At 39.3% G+C, this 21,337-nt stretch overlaps 2 protein-coding genes across 2 annotated transcripts in view; one reads left to right on the forward strand and one right to left on the reverse strand.

Moving 5' to 3' along the window:
* The window catches only part of LOC117947125 (trypsin), a 4,210-nt gene extending 2,236 nt beyond the window's left edge, over nucleotides 1–1,974 (reverse strand). The window contains exons 1-3 of the mRNA XM_034875754.1: nucleotides 1,847–1,974; nucleotides 988–1,060; nucleotides 532–688 (exon numbers count right to left, since the gene is read on the reverse strand). Coding sequence (XP_034731645.1) covers nucleotides 532–688; nucleotides 988–1,060 — 230 coding nt within the window. The 5' untranslated portion in view covers nucleotides 1,847–1,974. The remainder of the gene's footprint in view (nucleotides 1–531; nucleotides 689–987; nucleotides 1,061–1,846) is intronic.
* Nucleotides 1,975–6,080: 4,106 nt separating this feature from the next.
* On the forward strand, nucleotides 6,081–17,766 carry LOC117947124 (trypsin-3). The gene is made up of 5 exons (XM_034875753.1): nucleotides 6,081–6,243; nucleotides 9,434–9,593; nucleotides 11,326–11,467; nucleotides 12,600–12,866; nucleotides 17,406–17,766. Exons 1-5 carry the CDS (start codon nucleotides 6,189–6,191, stop codon nucleotides 17,571–17,573), a joined length of 792 nt encoding a protein of 263 aa, XP_034731644.1. The 5' UTR covers nucleotides 6,081–6,188; the 3' UTR covers nucleotides 17,574–17,766.
* Nucleotides 17,767–21,337: the final 3,571 nt, after the last annotated feature.

Raw genomic sequence — 21,337 nt, forward strand, 5'->3', positions numbered from 1 at the left:
CCCCCCACACACACACACACAATCACACACACACACACACACACACACAAAGAGGCAAGGCAAAACCAAAAGATCAAATAACTGCATTGAATCTTTAAAAAGGTGGCTAATAAGTTGCCTTCATTAACTGCAGATTGTTAAAAACAATCCATAAAATACATTAAATAAATAAGTAGAATCACAACTTATGAAATCAATTATAAAACCAATCAAAACAAACAGGTTAAATATAAATAAATGAACAAATAGATCATAAGTATAAAGATTACAATTTTTTTTAAATTAAAATAGATAAATAAAATGGACACTTAACTGTATAATGAAAGGCCTGACCAAAAAGGTAGCTTTTGAGTTTGCCTTTAAGATAGATAGATAGATGATAGGTAGAAATTTATTGATCCCAAAAAAATGGGAAATTATGGTGTTACAGCGGCAAACATACATCAGTCACACAGCACATAATATTGTATAAATAGAAATGAAATACTAGGATACAAAATATATACATTGAAAAATATCAACAGTTCTTACGGTCTCCAGCAGTGGGCAGCAGACACCACCCACTCAGGGTGCACTAGGGTTCCTCCACAGTAGTGTTGCTTGGTATCACTGAACTGCAGGGATGCCTGGTATTTGATGGAGTACGGCAGGACCTCCTGACCCCCTATGATCCTCTTTGGAGACACTCCTGTAGACAGCAAAAAAGAATAGGTGCTGTGTGAATTTATTTCATATTTAATGCTCTGTGGTCTTAAGTCTTAAAGTCTCAACCTTAAAGTGAGGTTGGAGGCAGTCTTTAGGCCATTCCAGCAAATACTTCCTACATCCATTACTCCTCCATCCATTACACACACAAATATTTTGTTTTCACCCTCATGTCAGCCAGTGTTCTGTGAAAGTCTCTTTCAATGTGGTTCTACATCTTGAGTAGGATTTTACACGTTATTGTGCACACAGGAATTAAAATGTTGTTTTTAAGGAACTTACCTGATAAAGAAAAAGCCAAAAACAACAGCACAATAGAAGCACCTGGCAGCGGAGCCATAGTTTGCCTTATCATCTGTAATCAAAGTCAAAGTATCTTTATTAGTCTAAATTTGTTTTTGATACTGGGAAAAATAGCTGCAAGAGTTACAACAGAGACACACAACAAGCACAGGGTTAGATCTAATGCAGAACCAAGACTTTTAATGTGTATAATAAAATGCATTTTAATACCCTGACAATCCTTTTTTTAGATTTTTTGGGGGCTTTTCCCTTTATTTTAGTGACAGTGGATAGTCGTGAAAGGGGGGATGACATGCAGCAAAGGGCCGTAAGTCAGATCTGAACCCGGGTCGCTGCAGGACTCAACATGGGGGCCAACATGGGGCGAACGCTCTTACGGGGTGAGCTAGAGTCTGCCCCATTCCCCGACAATTCTGATGAAATCCAATTATGTTAGTGTGAAATTGAAGACAATAATTGCCTTGTCTCAAATTATGGTTAGGCTGTACACATGCACAAATCTACTGCACAATTTCTTCTTTGAAATGTTCAAAGATGACAGGGTTACTGAAATGACACTAATTCACGACAAAAAGTTCACAACCTTCTTCTATAATCAATGGCTAAACCTTATTCCTTATCGGTAACAGTCTACTGAATCACCATAATTTTGAACTTAATATTTACTAAAATGATACATATATATTTAATACAATTTTAAGATACATGACAGAAAAACCTATTAATATAGGGATTTGGGTTGTTTACAAAAACCCCATCTTACCCTGTAATATGAGCAACTCCCTGAATATGAATCATTAATTTTGAATGAAAAGGTTTGGAATGACTTTCTACTTACCTGTACAAACACAGCAACCTTCAGAGCATCTCCAACTGTGGGACAAATGATCTCTAGTTGCCTTTTATAGAGTAACTGAGCCTTTGCTCAAATCTTTTTTGTTCAAATGATCTTTTGTCTTGTATTGTGCTTGACCATCTCACGCTGCAACAATGCAACTGACCTAGTACATGACAAAGCTGATGTTCTCGTGTATTGTGTCTGATCCTAAGCTCTTGTTTTCTGCATGCACCTTGGGATATCCAGAGGTGTCAGAAGTATTCACATTCAATACTCAGGTAGAAGTATAGACACTAGGGTTTAAAAACACTTCTGCAGAAGTTAAAGAATCAATTCTAGCTTTTCACTCAAGTAAAAGTGTAAAATTACTGGTCTCAAAACTACTTAAAGTATTAAAGTAAAAGTAGTGTAAGGCGTAAAAAATGCCATTAGGGACAAAAGCTAAAAAGGAAAAGGATCCTACAGCGTGCTCTAGCTATCGACCTCTGAGCCTGCTGAACGCTGACATAAAAGTCTTTGCGAAGCTCCTAGCCCGTCATTTGGAGTCTCATATGGCAAAATTAGCAAACCCTGACCAAACAGGATTCATAAAAACGAGACTAGCAGCAGATATTGTTAGACGCTTTCTTCACATTGTTGATGTGGCAGAAGACAGTAAGACCCCAATGTCACTTTTTTCTCTTGACGCAAGGAAAGCCTTTGACAGACTTGGGTGGGCATTTTTATGGTCAGTCATAGAGGTGATGGGCTTTGGTTGGTTTGGATTTCATTGGCATGATTCAAGTTTTGCATTCTAATCCCTCAGCCCAAGTCTTAACTGGACGCACCTCCTCCCCTTTATTTCCAGTTTCTAGATTCTCAAGCCAAGGTTGCCCCTTGAGTCCTGCATTATTTGTCAATTCTCCATAGCCTCTGGCTCAAGCCATTTGCCAATTTATTATGATGTCACCAATATGCATTTGTAACACACAGCATCATCTGTCATTATTTGCGGAAGATTGGGTCTTTTTAGAAAACCCGTCTCCGTCTCTTCCTCACCTATCTTTATGCAAGGAGTATGGAAGCTTAGCAGACTTTAAAATTAACTGGTCAAAATCTGCACTACTTCATTTAAATGACTCAACTCAACCACCAGGGTCCTCATTGTAAGATTTAAGTAAGGCCTATCTTCACGGTTCAAATTGCCCAAAAAACAGGAAAACTGTCTGTCTGCAAATTTGTGGGCGTAGGTTTTGAGGAGTATAGCATCAGTAGGCTGGAGGTGGGCGATATCATACATCTGACCCATGGGGAAAAAAAGACCGTTTGGTCTAGGGAACAAAGCCTTGCTGCGAACATAAAACCCTTTGAAAGGACTTGTTAATGAGTCGTATCAATAGGATATTGAGCTGGGGAACATAGAACAATGGGAACGTAGATTCGCTCCCTGTATGGAATATGGTTTACATATCTGACCTGATGAAAATGGTTAAAGGGGTGGCCTCGAGCTCACCCAGTAAGAGTGTTTTCCCCATGTAGGCTGAGGCCTGCGGTGATGCGGGTTCAGATCCAACCTGCTCAGTGTGGTCCCCCATCTCTCTTCCCCTTTCCAATCTAACCACTGTCACTGTATATTAAAGGGAAAACCCCTAAAAAAAATAATCGTTAAAAAAAGAAAATGCGTAAACTGGAAATATTTTAAAAAAATTGCAATCCCTCAAATTACACATCATGCTGATAACCAACTGTTTCTGATGCATTCTAAACTGCATGAATACCTTTAACTGTGAATTGATCCAACTTTGTACCTATGAACTGTACATACAGTGTATTAAAATAACAAAACAAAGTCTCACCTTCGTTTAAAAGGGTTGGCAGGTAATTTATTGTTTACCCCCAACATTTTGGGATCCAGTACAACAATCTATTTATGTCATATATTTATGCAATAGGGATTCCCCTTTGACTAGCTGATCATTTTAGACCTTTTTCCAAGAAGGAAATGCATCAGGATGCCAGTGCTGAGTCATTGCTGCTGCATAGATGTGATGACAGAGATAGTAGCACACATAAGACACCAGTGTCACACCAGTCTAAAGACTGAAAACCAAGATTATCTCAGGATCTACAGCACGTAAAATATGTTACAGTATCATTAATTACTTATTTTTTAAAGTCACTTTTCTACTTTTTCTTTTGTCAGTTATTGTCAGTTATTAAAAACAACAAAGACTATTTTCCATTTTACAGTGCTTTTAAAATCATTTAGGAGGAGCTTTGTTTATAATCTCTGTCAAGTCTTATAAATACAATCAAAATACTGCTGTTTGGCAGCTGTGAAAAAAGTATTCAGATTATTTACATGAGTAAATATACTAATACAACACTGCAAAAGTACTCTCAAAGGGAAAGTCCTGCAGTGACAATGTTACGTGAGTAAAAGTTTGTACATATCATCGGGAAAATGTTCTTAAAGTCTTAAAAGTAAGAGTACTCAATGCAGAAAAATCCTCACGTTTTAAAAACTGAAAACAATTAAAAATGTCATTTCAGCTGTACATGTACATGTGTTGGGTAGTTGAAATTATAATAAAACATTGTGTTTTATAAACTACATGTGTTTTGTTTGCCTTAAGTAAATGTGCTTACCACTGCTGTTTAGATAGACGTTAAAACCCTTTTAATTTAACAACATAAGGAATGCCTGTATACTAGATAATGACAAGGGAATTATGCAAAGAGGAGAATTTAGGGATTGGAGCATTGTGATTTGTGACATAGCGTGGACCTTTCATTCCTGTGCCAGACAAATGAATGTGAGAACAGGGAGCTGGCAGCCATGTACGATCAAGACAGCACTTGGACTTGGAAAAAAGGCAGTGGTCAGCACTCGGGGGATGTAGGAGCACGGCTATATCTATCAGTAGCCGAGAGAGATCAGGAACTCCATAGAGAGATGATAGCAGTGATGAGACATGCCTGAGTTCTGCTCCATGCAGCACTGGCTCGACCTAGTCGGATGCAACAGCTTTTACTACTTGCCATCAGTGCAAATCTTTCAGTGAGGGGAGACGGGAGCTGCAGAGACACTGTTTCTCCTTTCATTTAGGACCCGTTTCATCCATTTTAGGAGCCTCAATCACAAGCTGCAATATGTCAATTATTGGAGTTGACAGGGCTACAACATCAGAGTGGCTGTTTAACTGCAAACTGGCAACACTATAAGCACAGGATACACTGGCAGAATTGTAATGTAACAAACTATGTACAAATACTTTGTTACTGTCTTAAGTAGATTTTAGACTAGTACTTCGGTATTTATAATTCTGAAAAGGTATCCTTTTACTCCAATACCTTTCCCCTAAGCATCTTTGTTACTCGTTACTACAAAATAAAATCTGAAAAAAGTTCTTAGACCCCAAAAAGCAGGTATGGTCAATCAGTGAAAGAAGAAAATGAAATTTCTTTTTGCGATTTTGTCTTTGTTGATATGAGACTTTGAATGTGACGTTTAAGGAGGTGTGGAAATCCTGAATATTAAGCCTAAAGTTCATAATCATACGTTTTTAAGGTAAGGCACTTCAAGGTAGGCTTCTTTTACTCAAGTATAAGGAATTGCATTGCAAGTACCCTTTACAAGACTGTACACTGGCCACTTCATTAAGTACACTTGTACAACCTAATGGGATCCATTACAACAGCTCTGCCTTAAATTCTATCTTTACAAAAAAATGTCAATGTTCATCTTTTGATTGTCACTGTCAGAGAGGTTGAGAGGGTATTCATTTAACTACATGTTTATTATTGAGGATGTAGTTTGCAGTGGTGTTCAACTGGAGTGCATTATATTGAGAGGTGTTTCACATATTTTGTCCACACTATTTGGATACACGAGAGGGACAGATAAATAGAAACATCTTCCAATATAATGCACCCAATGCGACCTCAAACATTAACATAAGGTAGAATTATTATGTCTCTAAGAGTGTCACCAACAAATTTCAAAATGATAAGCTTCGTAAAAGTAGAATTCATGGCAGAGCTGTTGCATTGGTTAGCATTACATTGTACAGGTGCACCAAATCAAGTAGCCGGTGAGTGTATGCTTTGCCTTTGGTGTGACAGTAAATGGGCCTCCGGGAAACTGTCTGATTATTTAACAGTCCGAGTAGGTCAAGGAAGAGGTGAGAAAATGGGCTGTGCTCTGTAAGCTTTAATTATATATTGGTCCAAGACAAGGAGGTGACCATGGAGACGGAAATAAGAACTATAAGAAACCTGAGAGTGCAGGTGCAATGCCCTCCCGTTAAGATTAGACGACTCGCGACTACCTCACTCACACTGCTCTTCCCATTGTGTCACTATGGACCTGCCATTTCTATTTCTTTGTATACTGTTTGAAGTCCTGGCTGTAAAATGTAAGTAAGCTTCTTTATCTTGAATTTACAGTTTATTTATGCATGAAAGGTTTTTAAGTGAAGTTCTGGGTGTCAATGACAGGGAAGTTGGGATTTACTGTCTAATGTGAAATTACATACTGACAGTTTGGGGTTCATAATTGAGTGTGCCATTAAATGGGCTGAATGTATTTCTGATATGTTAACATCCCTTCTACCAATGTTTTAAAAGTTGTCTTTTAGCATCAGGACTGCAACTGTGGCACTTGCAGTCCTGATGCTCCCTTGAGAAAGACCTTTGATAAGAAAGTGTAACTCAGCCATTTTCATCTGGGCATGACTGAGCTTCTCACTGCTTTAAATAAATCATAAATTACAGCAGTGTAATAGGAGAAGGGCAGGAAAAAAAAGGTGAGAATGTTTCAGTATTAAAATGTCTAGTGACACTCATCTGTGTAAAGTCCTTTATAATGACACTTCTGTGATGAAAAGCTAAATACTGTTAATACGCCTCATTACAGAATTTGCTGATCTTGTTTATTTTTTAAGGTTTCATTTGAAACTAATTAGCGAACATGTGCATTGTTACTTGGTGCATCAAACATATCTTTTTGAGAAAAAGAGCTATTTGACCACCACTTTTATTCACCAAATGAATTTGACACCTCAGAAAGATCAGATGAAGGCAAATAACTTGTTGAGCTTAACTTTTTGAGCCCACATTAAACACAATAGGAGACATTGTTCAAGCTGCAGTTTCAAGGTCCTTACATAACACTTTTCTATTGTACTGTATGTGTGTCTGTGTGTGTGTTTTTCCCACACACACGCAATCCATGCCATGTGCAGTATGCTGTATAGGGTTACCATTTTGCTCTTGACTCACACGATTCCTGCTAATTATAGCCTGGGGTCAATATTGAGGACAACAATGGCTCTCAGTTGCTGTGACGGACAATTGAGTTTTAGGCGGAACGTTTTAAACGTTTACAATGAATTAACTCCCAGGGCAGGGATTCTAGAAACACTGCCCCAAAGTCCCCCCAAGACGCTAAAGTTGGGATCCTTCATATTTCATTTATTCTGTGTACAATTTGGTAAATTTTAGTCCCCAATGTAAAAGTCTGTTGTGTAAAGGCCTGCCAGGAATAGCGTTCTTATGAGATTATGCTTTTCCTTGGTCTAAAAGTAATCAAATATTTGGCGCCCAGATAGCTCAGTTGGTAGAGCGGGCGCCCACATATAGAGGTTCACTCCTCAGTGGGTCAGAGTTAAACTCCGACTTGCGGCTCTTTGCTGCAGGTCATCCCCCCCTCTCTCTCCCCTTTAATTTCTTCAGCTGTCCTGTCAATAAAGGCCTAAAAATTTCAAAAAAAGAATTACAAAAAAATTATCAAGTGAACTATATATTATTATATATTACTCTCTACTGCCTCCAGGTCTCAGCAGCCAGGCTTCTCACCGATTTTAACAGACACCTTCACATTACAACAGTCCTAGTAGCTTCACTTCACTGGCTGCCCGTCCATTTTAGAATTGATTTAAAATTTGACTGGCCACTGTTAAAGCCTTGGCAGAGACGTTTAAGAACAGAGATGCCCCAGCTCAGAGTAAGTTCCTGTATATGTCACATGGTCTTAACCTCTCCCGCGCCTCTTTAGGAGAATAGCAGCAGGTCTTTAGTGTATTGGTTCCTAAGGGAAAAGTGAACGTGAACAAAGATTACGACTGATTAATTTTCCCCAAAGACACCAAAGCAAATATTGGAGCCATTTTTTTTTCTTTTTCCAGACGGACACAACCAGAGAAAATGTAATCTGTTTGAGTATGTTTCTGTCTCAGGACCAAACTCTCACAAAATCTGGCAACACAGATAAGCAAATGTAACTTAACGTTTGTGAACACCCAAACAAAACAAATTTTTATACTGCTTTATGTCTTTGCTGTGTTACTGTCTAATGTCAGCAAAAAAAAAAAGTCACCCATCTACCACATTCACTAAACTTTCAAATGAGGCCACAGCCATTTGGGAGACAGGAAGTGTGTAGGTTACCGTTCTGTGGCCGTGATGCGCTATCTTTAGTTATAGAGACTCCTTGGCCTAGGCCAGCAGAATTGGCTGGAGGTTAGCAGAAGGTTTGACAGCCCAGTTTGACTGTACAGCCATACGCCATCACCATCGTCATGCTGTCCAATGTCAACCAAATAAAGCATAACTAATATTTGTAAAACAGACAATTGAGCATAAATCATGCGGAGCTGACGGAGAGGCGACTAGAACGTTCCGCAACTTATACAATGTCTTAAAACATTGGTTAAAACAACACTAGGGAACTTTTCCCGCTTTGGTCCTACAGGTTAGAAGCGGAATTGTCGCATTATGTCTCGTTGGAACTAAAGATTCGCTACACGATCTGGCAAACTTGCATAGTGCGGTTATAGAGAGCCGCAAACCCATTGCAGAAGTGCCCTTCATCCGTTGATGAACCACTGAAACGATTCTGGTAACTTTATTTTAAGGTACAAAAGGTTCTCTAGTGTTGGTTTTTAGTAAATGTAGCAATACCGCGATAAAAAAAAACTTTACAAGTAAAAGTCCTGCCTTGAAAATTTCACTCAAACATATATAATAAGCAAAAGTAAAGATGCAATAAATCAATAAAAATAGCCCTTGTGAATGTTAGATTATTACACATTTTATTGATTATTGCATATCCGCAGTGGTAAATATTGAATTCTTTATTCTTTGAGAGTGCATCATATTTTATAAACTCACAATATGTTATCTACAATATACAATTTTAATCTATATACCTTCAATATTTCCCTCTGAATTGAAGTGGTGTAAAAGTATAAAGAAGCAAAAAAAGAAATACTTAAGTAAAGTAAAAGTACCTCAAACTTGTACCTGAACAAACAAGTAACACACGTGAACTATGGTGTTTATATCAGATAGATACTGTAATGGTGGTCAGACTCATCCTCACTGTGAATCACTGAACCTCGGATATGAGATAGTTTTTTATTGATCCATATGAAAGCAGTGTACCTGTGCACTGAAGTCAGCTGTTGTTTGCGTTATGACTTGTATTGTTCTTGCTGGTGCTGCTGCTGCAGTGATAACATTACACCTGTGTTAGCTCTTTATGGCTGTTTTTTTTCTCCAAATCCAATCTAAGCTCCTCTTTATTTACTTCTGTGTGTGTCGCAGGTCAAGAGCCGGCAGAGGCACGTATAGTCGGAGGATATGCACCAGTTCCTCATTCAATCAAATACATCGTGTCCATACAGACAACCCAGCGTCAGCACTTATGCGGGGGCTCCTTGATTAATAAGTACTGGGTAATCACAGCAGCACACTGTAACATTGGGTGAGCTATTGTTTTTTCTTCTTTTTATTTACTTCTACATAAGCTCAGGATAATAAAGTTCTAAAACAAACCCTTGTCACAGTTGCTGTATACCTTTGTGTCCTGATTTAGCTTTTTGTAAAGAAGTTGAACACAACTATAAAAGGCATGACCTCAACTTTTGTTAATTTGTACACGCAGGATTCGGTTAAAAGATCCAGTCATCTGGAGCCATATCAGGTAGTAAGTTATGTCAGTTCTCAAGAAAAAGCACATGAAAGGGATACAAGCACGGCAGTAACAATGGAGCTCTGTGGTACGGGAATCTGAAGCAAGCATATGATGGCCTCAAGTGACAACACACTTTCATATAAATTACAAACACTTTGGCTAGTAAGGAAGCAATCATTTTACACAATGTATGTTGTTTAATTCAGACTCTGTGGTCATATTTACAGTCCTACATCAGCAAAATGATATTGGTCTTTTACTAAATGACAGTTAACTGTATTGTCAGTACCCAAATGTGAGCATGGCCTACTTCCCTATCAGTCGACAAACAGATTCAGTCCTCAACAACTCTTACTGTAGTGCTAAGTCACTGTTATTGACTGTGATTAATATGTAAATACAAATATATACACATATTTTTAAAGTATAGAAATTACATTATGTTAATACTTTGCAACAGCAAATTTGTTTCTATTTAAACGTAATATTGCCAAGATTACCTTTTTATCAACAGACTGAGGAAATTTTAATTATCTCATCTGCTCTGCTTTTAACTCAGTGCTTGGACCATGCTTTGCCACTTTTGCGTGTACAAGAGTTTGATTTGTTCTGGACAAAGTTGCACCGACAGACCAAGTCTTGACTTCACGTCCGGGCTAGCCTCTGGTCTACTAACTTCTCTAGCTCAGTACAATCTCTCATTCCCCATTTCTTCCTCTGTGTGTTACGTTTGGGAAAATAGCGGGCCCAGAAATACAGAGACAGCAGGGCATTGGATAGCTTGAGGATGTAATAAAATATTGAGCAATATTTCAAAAAGAGTCTTGAAAACAGTAGGCAAAAACAGTTCCAAAAGGAGAACCCAAAAGACCAGGAATCACAACAAAAAAACTTGAACACAGACAAAAGGGGTAGACATACACACAATGATCTGACAACAGACAAAGACAAATCAGAGACAAATACACAAGGTAATCAGGGTGAAAAAAGGGATGTGACACAAGGGCTCAGGAATGGGTGGGCAGGGGCAGACTGGGACAAAATTTCAGGCCTGGCACTGGAGCCACACCTGTCCACATTACCACGCCCACAAAGCCCCGCCCACAGACACGTGCATCCATGTATGTGTACAACGGCGAACATACACACATGTACATTTCCCTTAAACAAGAGATCAAACTAACAGTCTAAACAATCTAAAATGGTGTCTATTAAGAGTCGCTAAAAACATATTGAATAATCAACAATATTAGATAATTTTTCAAAAAACTGACATCCTTATTTAAACATGTGAAGCAAGCAATACAACATACTGTTGAGAAAAGCTCTATATGTTTAGCTAATGGCATAGTTACAAATGTCAACGTGAATTGTGAGAGCTAACAGGTTGCTGGCTGAAGTGTAGGACAGACAGATCCCAAAATATTGAACTATTCCATTAATATCAAGAAGAACCATTTCATATAACATACTGTCTTTGCATTACAACATGGTGACTTTGATTTGCTTTTTATCTCTGCAGGGTAGAGAAAATGATGATCATAGCAGGAGACTACTCTCTGACCATCTATGAGGGAACAGAGCAAGAAATCCTGCCAGAACTTTTGGTTCCCCATCTGGAGTACAACTACGCCACTAACAACAATGACATTATGCTTATAAAGGTACAGTATGCAAACCGTTGGTCTATTTTTCATTAGTTTTACTCTCAGGCTACAGCTACACTACCATGTTTTCATTTTTAAGAGGCATTTTGACACAAAAACATTTTGGGCAATGTTTCTGTGACTGTGACAAGTGGGCCATTCTGGAGGGAGAAGGAGATCAGTGAAACTATGTTCATCTTGTCTGTGAACATTCCACTTGAAAGAAGATGATTCTGCTTCACCTGTACCCAACAGGCTTGAATCTGAAACCCCACAAATATAAATGTATTGATTTTTCTATACTATAGGCAAAAAAGACTATAACTCTCATCTGGAAGAAAATGGAGGCACCTACAATTGGTGCTTGGATCACAAATATGGCGGAATGTATGTCCATGGATAGACTGACAAAGATAGAGATGCATTCTCTCAATACCGGTTTGTAAAAGAAGACGATGTAGGGGAGCTGATACTGTCATCTGATTTGCTTCTTGTTTTTGATTGTTGTAATACGACAGAGGTTGAGAGAGAGGATTTGTTGTGGGTTGGGACGGGGGGGGGGCGGGTTGTTGTTTTAATAATCTCTGTCCATATGAACACTTCTGACAACGCATATCACATGATCATTTGCATGGTTTTCCAAAGATCTCCATTTATGCCCTAGACTACAAAGAATCCCTAGAGCTTTCAAACAAAATCGGGGACAGCAGTGTTTCCAAATTACGCCTCACCCGTGTAACCAGGCTGTTCTTATGAACCAGTACATATAGCTAAGAAAAGTAATTTGTATGTATTCCACAGATTTTTTGGGATGGGTGGGTCCAAACTAGGTCTTTTTCCTAAATGTAACAAATTGTTTTGGTGCATAAACTTAACTGTCATCTCAGCATCACTTTTTGTAAGTTGAACATCTCTGTAATGTCTGCCGATACAACCGACACTCCTAGAGTTTTGTAGCTGGCGTCACGTGACCAGTAGGCAGTCACCTAAATTTGTAGGATATCATAGGAATCGGTGTGCATAAATAATGTATGATATCATGCAAACCCTTTCATGAGAACATGTTGCGTAAATGTAAACTAAAATGTAGTAGTGTAAATGTAGCCTCAGTCTGTTTGCTGATCAGACTGTGTCCCCCCCATCTCTCCAGCTAAGGGCCCCGGTGTATCTGAACACCTACGTCTCCATTGCTCTGCTGCCCCGACCTGGCGCCTCCATGGCGGAGGGCAGATTGTGTCGAGTGTCAGGCTGGGGACAAACCAGCCCCAGTGGAGGCCAGATCCCTTCCACCCTCCGCACCGTCACGCTGCCCATCGTCTCCACAGAAAAATGCAACAGCAGTGAGTCCTTTAACGGCAACATCACAGAAACTATGCTCTGCGCTGGGTTCAGTTCTGGTGGAAAGGATGCCTGTCGGGTAAGAAAACCTCAGCTGTTTTAATCAGTGTGTGGATATGTTACCTTTTGGAGATTGCCGTTTACTTCACTGCATTTACCCTCGAATTTGTAAGAAGTTTTCTCAACCAACTGCAATGTAGGATGCTTCTTTACACTCACCTACAGGATTATTAGGACACCTTTTCAATTTCTCATTAATGCAAATATATAATCAACCAATCACATGGCAGTTGCTTCAATGCATGTAGGGGTGTGGTCCTGGTCGAGACAATCTCGTGAACTCCAAACTGAATGTCAGAATGGGAAAGAAAGGTGATTTAAGCAATTTTGAGCATGGCATGGTTGTTGGTGCCAGACGGGCCTGCCTGAGTATTTCACAATCTGCTCAGTTACTTGGATTTTCCCGCACAACCATTTCTAGGGTTTACAAAGAATGGTGTGAAAAGGGAAAAACATCCAGTATGCGGCAGTCCTGTGGTCGAAAATGCCTTGCTGATGCTAGAGGTCAGAGGAGAATGGGCCGACTGATTCAAGCTGATAGAAGAGCAACTTTGACTGAAATAACCACTTGTTACAACCGAGGTATGCAGGGAAGCATTTGTGAAGCCACAACACGCACAACCTTGAGGCGGATGGGCTACAACAAGACCCCACTGGGTACCACTCATCTCCACTACAAATAGGAAAAAGAGGCTACAATTTGCAAGAGCTCACCAAAATTGACAGTTGAAGAGTGGAAAATGTTGCCAGGTCTGATGAGTCTCAATTTCTGTTGAGACATTCAGATGGTAAAGTCGGAATTTGGCGTAAACTGAATTAGAACATGGATCCATCATGCCTTGTTACCACTGTGCAGGCTGGTGGTGTTGGTGTATGGGATGTTATTTTGGCACACTTTAGGCCCCTAAGTGCCAATTGGGCATCGTTTAAATGCCACGGCCTAACTGAGCACTATTTCTGACCATGTCCATCCCTTTATGGCCACCATGTACACATCCGCTGATGGCTACTTCCAGCAGGATAATGCACCATGTCACAAAGCTCGAATCATTTCAAATTGGTTTCTTGAACATGACAATGAGTTTACTGTACTAAAATGGCACCCACAGTCTCCAGATCTCAACCCAGTAGAGCATCTTTGGGATGTGGTGGAACAGGAGCTTCGTGGCTCGGATGTGCATCCCACAAATCTCCATCAACTGCAAGATGCTATCTATCAATATGGGCCAACATTTCTAAAGAATGCTTTCAGCACCTTGTTGAATCAATGCCAAGTAGAATTAAGGCAGTTCTGAAGGCAAAAGGGGGTTAAACACAGTACAAGTATGATGTTCCTATTAATCTTTTAGGTGAGTGTACATTAAAGGTCCCATGACATGGTGCTCTTTGGATGCTTTTATATAGACCTTAGTGGTCCCCTAATACTGTCTGTGAAGTCTCTTTTATATAGACTTTAGTGGTCCCCTATTACTGTATCTGAAATCTCTTTCCCAAAATTCAGCCTTGGTGCAGAATTACAGCCACTAGAGCCAGTCCCACATGAGCTTTCCTTACTATGTGCCATTCATTTTGACGTCACTTTGAAAGCAAATAACTTTACATATGAAGTGTTTAAAGGCTATTAAAGAAACATGACAATTTATAAAAGGTTCATTACCATTATGGCTCCGTAGCAGACGTTTTTGTAAAAATAGGCTAACGATTCTGTCATAACCACACAACTTACTGAGGCACAGTAGAGGAATTCCCGTACAGTACAAGGTAAGCTTGCAGACAGTTTGGACTTACATTAGCTGTTTAGGTTTAATTACTAACATTAGTAATCTCACCGGGAAAGAGCTTCTAATATCCTTCACTGGTCTCCGTCCAGAATAACGGGATCTGTTGGTCCATTTCTTTAAATGTCTATGGGATTTACGACACTGCAAGATCTGTTCCCATAGACAGTTAAAGAAAGTCTGTTCCAAAGTAGCGTATCTAATGTTAGCCTCCACCGGAAAGCTAACGTTTGTTTAGCCAACAGCTAATTCAGCTAGCTGAGAAAGCACGCAACAGACCCTCAAAACTGAAAATAACCGTTAAAATATATATTACTGTAATGTATTAATTTAGCTGTAGCCTGCTTTCTCCAGTGTTGAGTTTGAGTAACGTTATTTCAGACTGAATCAAGCTGTCAGCTAGCGGTTCTCATTGCTAATAAATACATGAGTACACGATCTGTGCTGCTTGCACAGACCCGGATACAACACGATTTGTCATAGTTGTAGCGGTCAGCCAACGGTTAGCCTCCACCGCTAAGCTAACACTGGTTTAGCTAACAGCTATTTTGGCTAACCACTAGCTAACAGCTTGATTTAGTCTAAAATAATGTTACTCAAACTAAAAAGTGTGAAACGCAGGCTAAAGCCAGCTTAATAAAGACTTTACATTAACAATAAAGTATTGGGTGGTTGTATTTTAAAGTAGCACAAGTTAAGTAGAACTGACGTAACAGCTGTTATATATTTTAAAAATTATTTTCAGGTTTGAGGGTCTTTTACATTCTGTCTCAGCTTACAGTTAGCCAAATAGGCTGTTAACTAAACTAACTTTAGCTATAGTTTTCCGGGGGAGGCTAATGGCAGACTGCTATGTGGAACAGATCATAGACATAATAAAGAGTAGACGCCGCATCGACCGCTACTGCCTACTGGCGCTGACGAAACTTGGGGCCGCCATCTTGGACCGGTCACCCGCTCCACTCAGTGTAATGTGTTTGGCAGGTGAAATGAGCTGTCAGCGCGTTTAATTAATCAATCTCACTGAATACAGAACTGATTTTCATGTTTTTTTTTGCTACAAAGGTCATACATCTAGCTATGAAACAGGACAAATGGTTAGGCGTATTTTAATAGGCATAGTGGGCTTAACAGTAATAGAATATTCTGATATGATATAAATTCACCAGACGTCCAAGATCAAAACTGGGAACATAATCCCCAAAAAGGGAGAAAAACTGGGACATTTCCAGTTTGACCATCAATCTGATTGAAAAAGCTAATGTTGTTTCTTTACAAACAGAACAGGGACAGAGGTAGTTTTTTTCCTCTGTATTTAGTTAGGGACAGACAACCAAAAACGGGGACAGTCCCCTAAATCCGAGGACGTCTGTTCACCCTATAGACCCTAGACCAGACATCCTCGGTGTAGCCTATCTATCATTTGTAAATTATAGGTATTTGCAAAATACCCTTACATCACATATGTGATGAAGGCTATAATAGGTATAAATACCAAATCACACATTATAAATATGATAGGGAAGAAGAAACAGATAGTGACCGTAAAGTTAGATATTTAAGTACAAGAAACAATATGATTATGTTATTAGAGTCTACTTGAAGCTTTTTATATTTGTGTCTCTCTGTGTCACACACACACACACACACACACACACACACACACACACACACACACACACACACACACACACACACACACACACACACACACACACACACACACACACACACACACACGTTGTTCTGCATCAATCGCCTCCCGGACCTTGACATTTAGCAGCCCCACTCCCAACACACACAGACACACACGCACACACTAGGGTTGCACGACATTGACAGAATGTGATATTGCAACATCGATATGAATTCCAATATTTTTAAACATATGTAAAATTACAAAATAGATTCATAAATTAAACAAGTTTTCTTAGAACAAAAGATTTATTTCAACTGACAGTCAAATTGGACTGGTCCAACATGAATAAATAAATGGACCATGTCTAGAACAGGACCTGTTCTACTGGTTGGACAGTATAAAATGCTTAAATAACTTATAAGAACTTATAACATGCAAGTCTTATCAAACAAATCCCAACTAAACCAGAGACAATCATAACGTAATAACAACATAAGCATACATTAGTGCTGCTTATGGACCCCCAGAATAATATATAGGTTAAACTCACTTCTATAACAATGTGCTGTGTAACGATACTGCGTTGATATATCTTTCACCCCTAACAAAGCACGCGTACCAGTACTTATTTAAAGTAGCAGTATGAAATGTAAGTGGCAGTTTTAATTTAAACTGCACATTTATGTGGTTGAATCTCCCTTTAAAACTCACAAAACTTAAATTATGTAGCAATTTTCAAAACATAGATTCAAAATGCTTTACAGAACCCAGAGTTAAAAAGATAAAATAAAAAAAATCCGCCGATCTGAGCAGGAATATTCTGCATAGTGCTCTGGCTTCTTGTATCCTCCGCTGCTAAATAACGAGTATGACCAGTCCAAGATGGCGGCTGGAAATCTCGCGCTCAGCAACCAATGCGGCGTCTACTCTTTATTATGTCTATGGAACAGATCATCGCAGCGTGGATCGTGCAGGCAGCGCAGAACGTTTACCGACAGAGATACTCCTTTCATATCTTGCTAGCTTCTCAACATTACCAACCCTGCCTTCAAGTTTCTTGTTCATTAAAACTTGACTCCACTAGGAGGCCTGGAAGAATATGTTGATATACCTGATGTTTCGTTCTTTCGTGCCATTTCAGGGGGACTCTGGGGGCCCATTAGTATGTGAGGGCCGGGTCTATGGTTTGGTGTCCTGGGGGAGAGGATGTGCTGATGCACAGTTTCCTGGAGTCTACACCGCTGTGTCCAAGTTCCGCAGGTGGATAGACAACACCATATTTAGCTACTACAGAAAGTGTAAGGAATAAACCCTGATGTTACTTCAGATTTAAAAAAAAAACCTCAGTGGAGACTTAAAGTTCTGAATTTCAATTCTTTGATTTGATATGTTCTTTTTACCATTTGTGCACATTTAATTATATGTCAATGTTTTAAAATATTGGTTTGGGAATTAAACTTACAGCATTTGTTTTCTAGCCGAGAGAACAGATAATTGATACCACTCTCATGAGTGGTAATAAATATTTTATTCTCAAGTGCGTTTCCCAAAATGTTTGAATGAAACCGTTATCAAGCTTGTCTATTTATCATCAGTTGTTCAACTGTTTCATGCATGTCCAAAAGCAAAACAAGCAACCAACTCTAGTAAAAAAAAAAAAAGACATTACCACATTTCCACAACATCAAGAACGAGGTGCCATATCACTGCTTCAATTTCTCAGTGCTCATGGAGAACTATTTGAGACGCTATAAACAAGCGCATGCATAATTTAACTGGTACTGTCCTGTACAAAATCAAAGATCACATGAGCGTTCAATGATTGTTCACAGGCGATCGACACAACAATAACAACAGCTGTACAATAAAATGCAATCCAGTACAAGAGCCCTGCAAAACACCACATGTGTGAAGCTTGCAATGTTTAACTGGAACTGAAACGATTTGGAAAAAGACAACTATTTTACTAATCAATTATAAGTAGGTATTGGATGATTACTGCTTCTCAAATATGAGGATCGGCTGATTTACCTTGTCTTACATAATGTTACTCTGGATGTTTTGTTGGGCTTGAGGAAAATTGTGGGGGCATTGTTCACTATTTTCTGACGTACCAATGAATGAATTAAGGAAATAATCATTGATTCACTGATAATGAAAATTATTGTTTACTGCAGGAAACTGTTGAATAAAGATTGGGTAGGCCGTTTTCTGACACATGCATACGCCTCATTCAGTAACCTGTATGAGTATTAGCCATTCATTTCAATCATCTCAATCATGATTGTGATCCTGATGCTGTTATACAGGGGGGATTCTGTGAGAATTACCGTCCTGTTTTCTTTGCAAACTTGTGTGCCTGTTCAGCTTTTTGAGATGACACCCTGTGATTCCAAGCTGTAGCTAGCAACATGAACATGAACTTGAATTAGCAGCGGTTTTAAGAATCTGGCTGCCGTTTGCAGAAGGCTATGCAATTAGTGACATTTTCTCTTCATCTTGCAATTGCTTCGCCAATATTGACAAACTTTTTTGTGTTTAGTGTCAGACTCTCTTTTTAATGCAGGCGGTGTAGGCAGTTATTGCCAATGATGCAATAACAACTTTTCCTGCAGGATCTTACACCATTGAATCCGGCTTACACCATCTGCATTTGCATAAAAGCTAATAGAACGCTGTCTCTGAAATGACCTGCAATTGGCCTAAGTCTGCTGTCCCGGCCTAGATTTTCTAAAAGACTGAAAACAGAGCAAAGAAGAGGTACAGAAGTCTAGTTTTTTTTTTCTCAGCCCACTTAAATTACAAGAAGCTGAAAGGTTATTATGGAATCACTGCCCAATGACAGAAAAAGAAAAAAACTATAGGCTCATTTTTTTACACTCACGTAGTTTCTGGGTTTGTTGTACTGGATTGCAAAACCAAACATCACATGGTTGGATAAATGCTGTTGATCAACTCTATTAATATTGAATAAAGGCACAAATAATGCACAAATTGATTGATTTATTCCTTACGGTCAAAACTAATCAATATAAGACCATTACTACCCAGAGAATTTTTCTCAAACTGAATATGTATGTGTGTGTGTGTGTGTGTGCAGCTGCCTTTTCTGAGCATGTCCTTTAGTTTAATTAGTAAGTCGATGATTACTGCCAATTTCATGGGGTTTACCTATAGAGTAGTGGTTTTAAAAACCCAGCACTAAACCCAGCGCACCTTTAAGTGTGAGAGTTGAGCAAATGCTTGGAATTGAGAAGAGAGACTGAAATTATGTTTAATAAAAAATGACTTGAACTGTAGTGTTTTCTTCATCAATTTAATAAATGACTGATCACCCCCACTCTCTGGTCGACACCTTCATTTGTAATTATAATGCCGTTGTTGCGGCTCGGAGGCCTTGGACATTTCTTTTGCTACTTGCTTCTGTAGTGAGGACTATAAATAATGGATTCCACAAGCTTGTTTGGATAGATAACTTGTAAGTCCTGATTATGCTGTGTCACTTATACAGCAGGTCAGTAAAGCCAATACGGGAGGACACTTAATAAGTCACACACTACGCTAATGAATTTTTAAAAATTACAGTGATCCCTTTAGTATACAGACACAGAGATCTTCAACAGGGGGTCGGGGACCCCTGGGGTCCTCAGAGTAACTGCTTGATGGCCACCAAATTAAAAATCGAAGACCCCTGGTATAGAGTGTACTTGTGTCTTGATCTGTTTTTCCCCAGCCTCTCTTAAACATGTGGGGTCCGTTTCAGAAAGCAGATTTAGTGAAAACTTTGAGTTTGTTAACCCTGAGACGAGGGAAACTCTGTGACAAATTTGTGAATTGAGGACCCAAATGCAGAGAAAGGCAGGCAGGCGGGAGTTTTTTCTTTAATGAGGATTTATTAACAAAAACAGGGTATACGAACAAGGAATCCAAAAATGCAAAAACAAAGTCCAAAATCCAAATCTCAAAAATCCAGAGAAAAAAGGAAAACCAAAAACAGGAAGTCAGCCAGGCGACTTACTAGGCTTCTTGTACATTTGCTTGATTACGAGTTTTGATGGCGAACATCGATGCTTGTCACAATACAGATTGTTGTTTATATGTCACACAAACTAAAACAGGGCAAATACACCACTGTAGATGTTAGTTTAAACACTCAAAAATTATTCAGCTAGCTAACAGGTCAACCCCCAGCATCTTCGGACATTGCAAGGCAGCTAGGCTGCATGTTGTTTTCGTGACTATGTAAACATTTCGCAGGCCAAAATTTGCGAGTTGATTAGCTGTGTGGAACCCTACCGTTTTACTTAGAGTCTGTTAAACCTCCTTCCTGAAACGGACCCTTGATTAATTATCCCAAAGGTGGACTATTCTGTCATGAAATATAACTAGAGCAAGTCTTCTCTCTCTCTGAGTAATATGTATAATGGATGTGAGGCGTTGCAGCCTTGGCCAGCTGGGCAAGGATTCCTGTAAAGACGAGCAGAGGCCAAAGCCAGGTGAAATCAGTACAGGCTGCATCACAACTGATAGGTGTCTGCATATCACAACAGCATGAATAGTTGATGGCCTACTTTAAACACATCTCTGATTTCACTGCTTGGCCCCAATTGCTTCTGTGGTGATGGGTGTGCCATTGCCCCGAGTGATTGATGGCGTACTAGGCTTTTATGTCTCAGATTTGTACAGGCTTGGTTACATAAAGTGGAATCCTTTTGTTCTGCTCCCGGGAGTGTTAGAGTATATCGCCTGACACGGTTGATCCTGCGTTTCCTATATGCAAACACTGGCTCACAGAGGGAATATTTCCACCTCTGGGTTTATTACTTCATGTGAAAAAGTATTTATTAAAGCATAAAGATTGTGAGCATTCTCCTATCAGCTTCTCCCAATGGACTCCTCTTTGTGGCTGCTGCAAGATCACACGTTTCACAAGGATATTGGCTTCTTTTCCTAACACTAGGCCTCCAGCAACCATTATTTTCCAATATATGTTATTCACACAAAGAACAAAGTTTACTTCAGGTGGTATACTGTAGAGATGCATCGACATTCAGGCAGTGGAGGAAGAAGTAC

The sequence above is a fragment of the Etheostoma cragini genome, chromosome 7 (genome assembly GCF_013103735.1).
Source record: "Etheostoma cragini isolate CJK2018 chromosome 7, CSU_Ecrag_1.0, whole genome shotgun sequence".
Classification (NCBI taxonomy): Eukaryota; Metazoa; Chordata; class Actinopteri; order Perciformes; family Percidae; genus Etheostoma; species Etheostoma cragini.

Coding starts and splice junctions, on each gene's coding strand:
- LOC117947124 (XM_034875753.1), top strand. CDS start 6,189: ATGGACCTGCCATTTCTATTTCTTTGTATACTGTTTGAAGTCCTGGCT. Junction 6,244..9,433: donor TGAAGTCCTGGCTGTAAAAT/GTAAGTAAGCTT, acceptor TGTGTGTCGCAG/GTCAAGAGCCGGCAGAGGCA. Junction 11,468..12,599: donor ATGACATTATGCTTATAAAG/GTACAGTATGCA, acceptor CCATCTCTCCAG/CTAAGGGCCCCGGTGTATCT.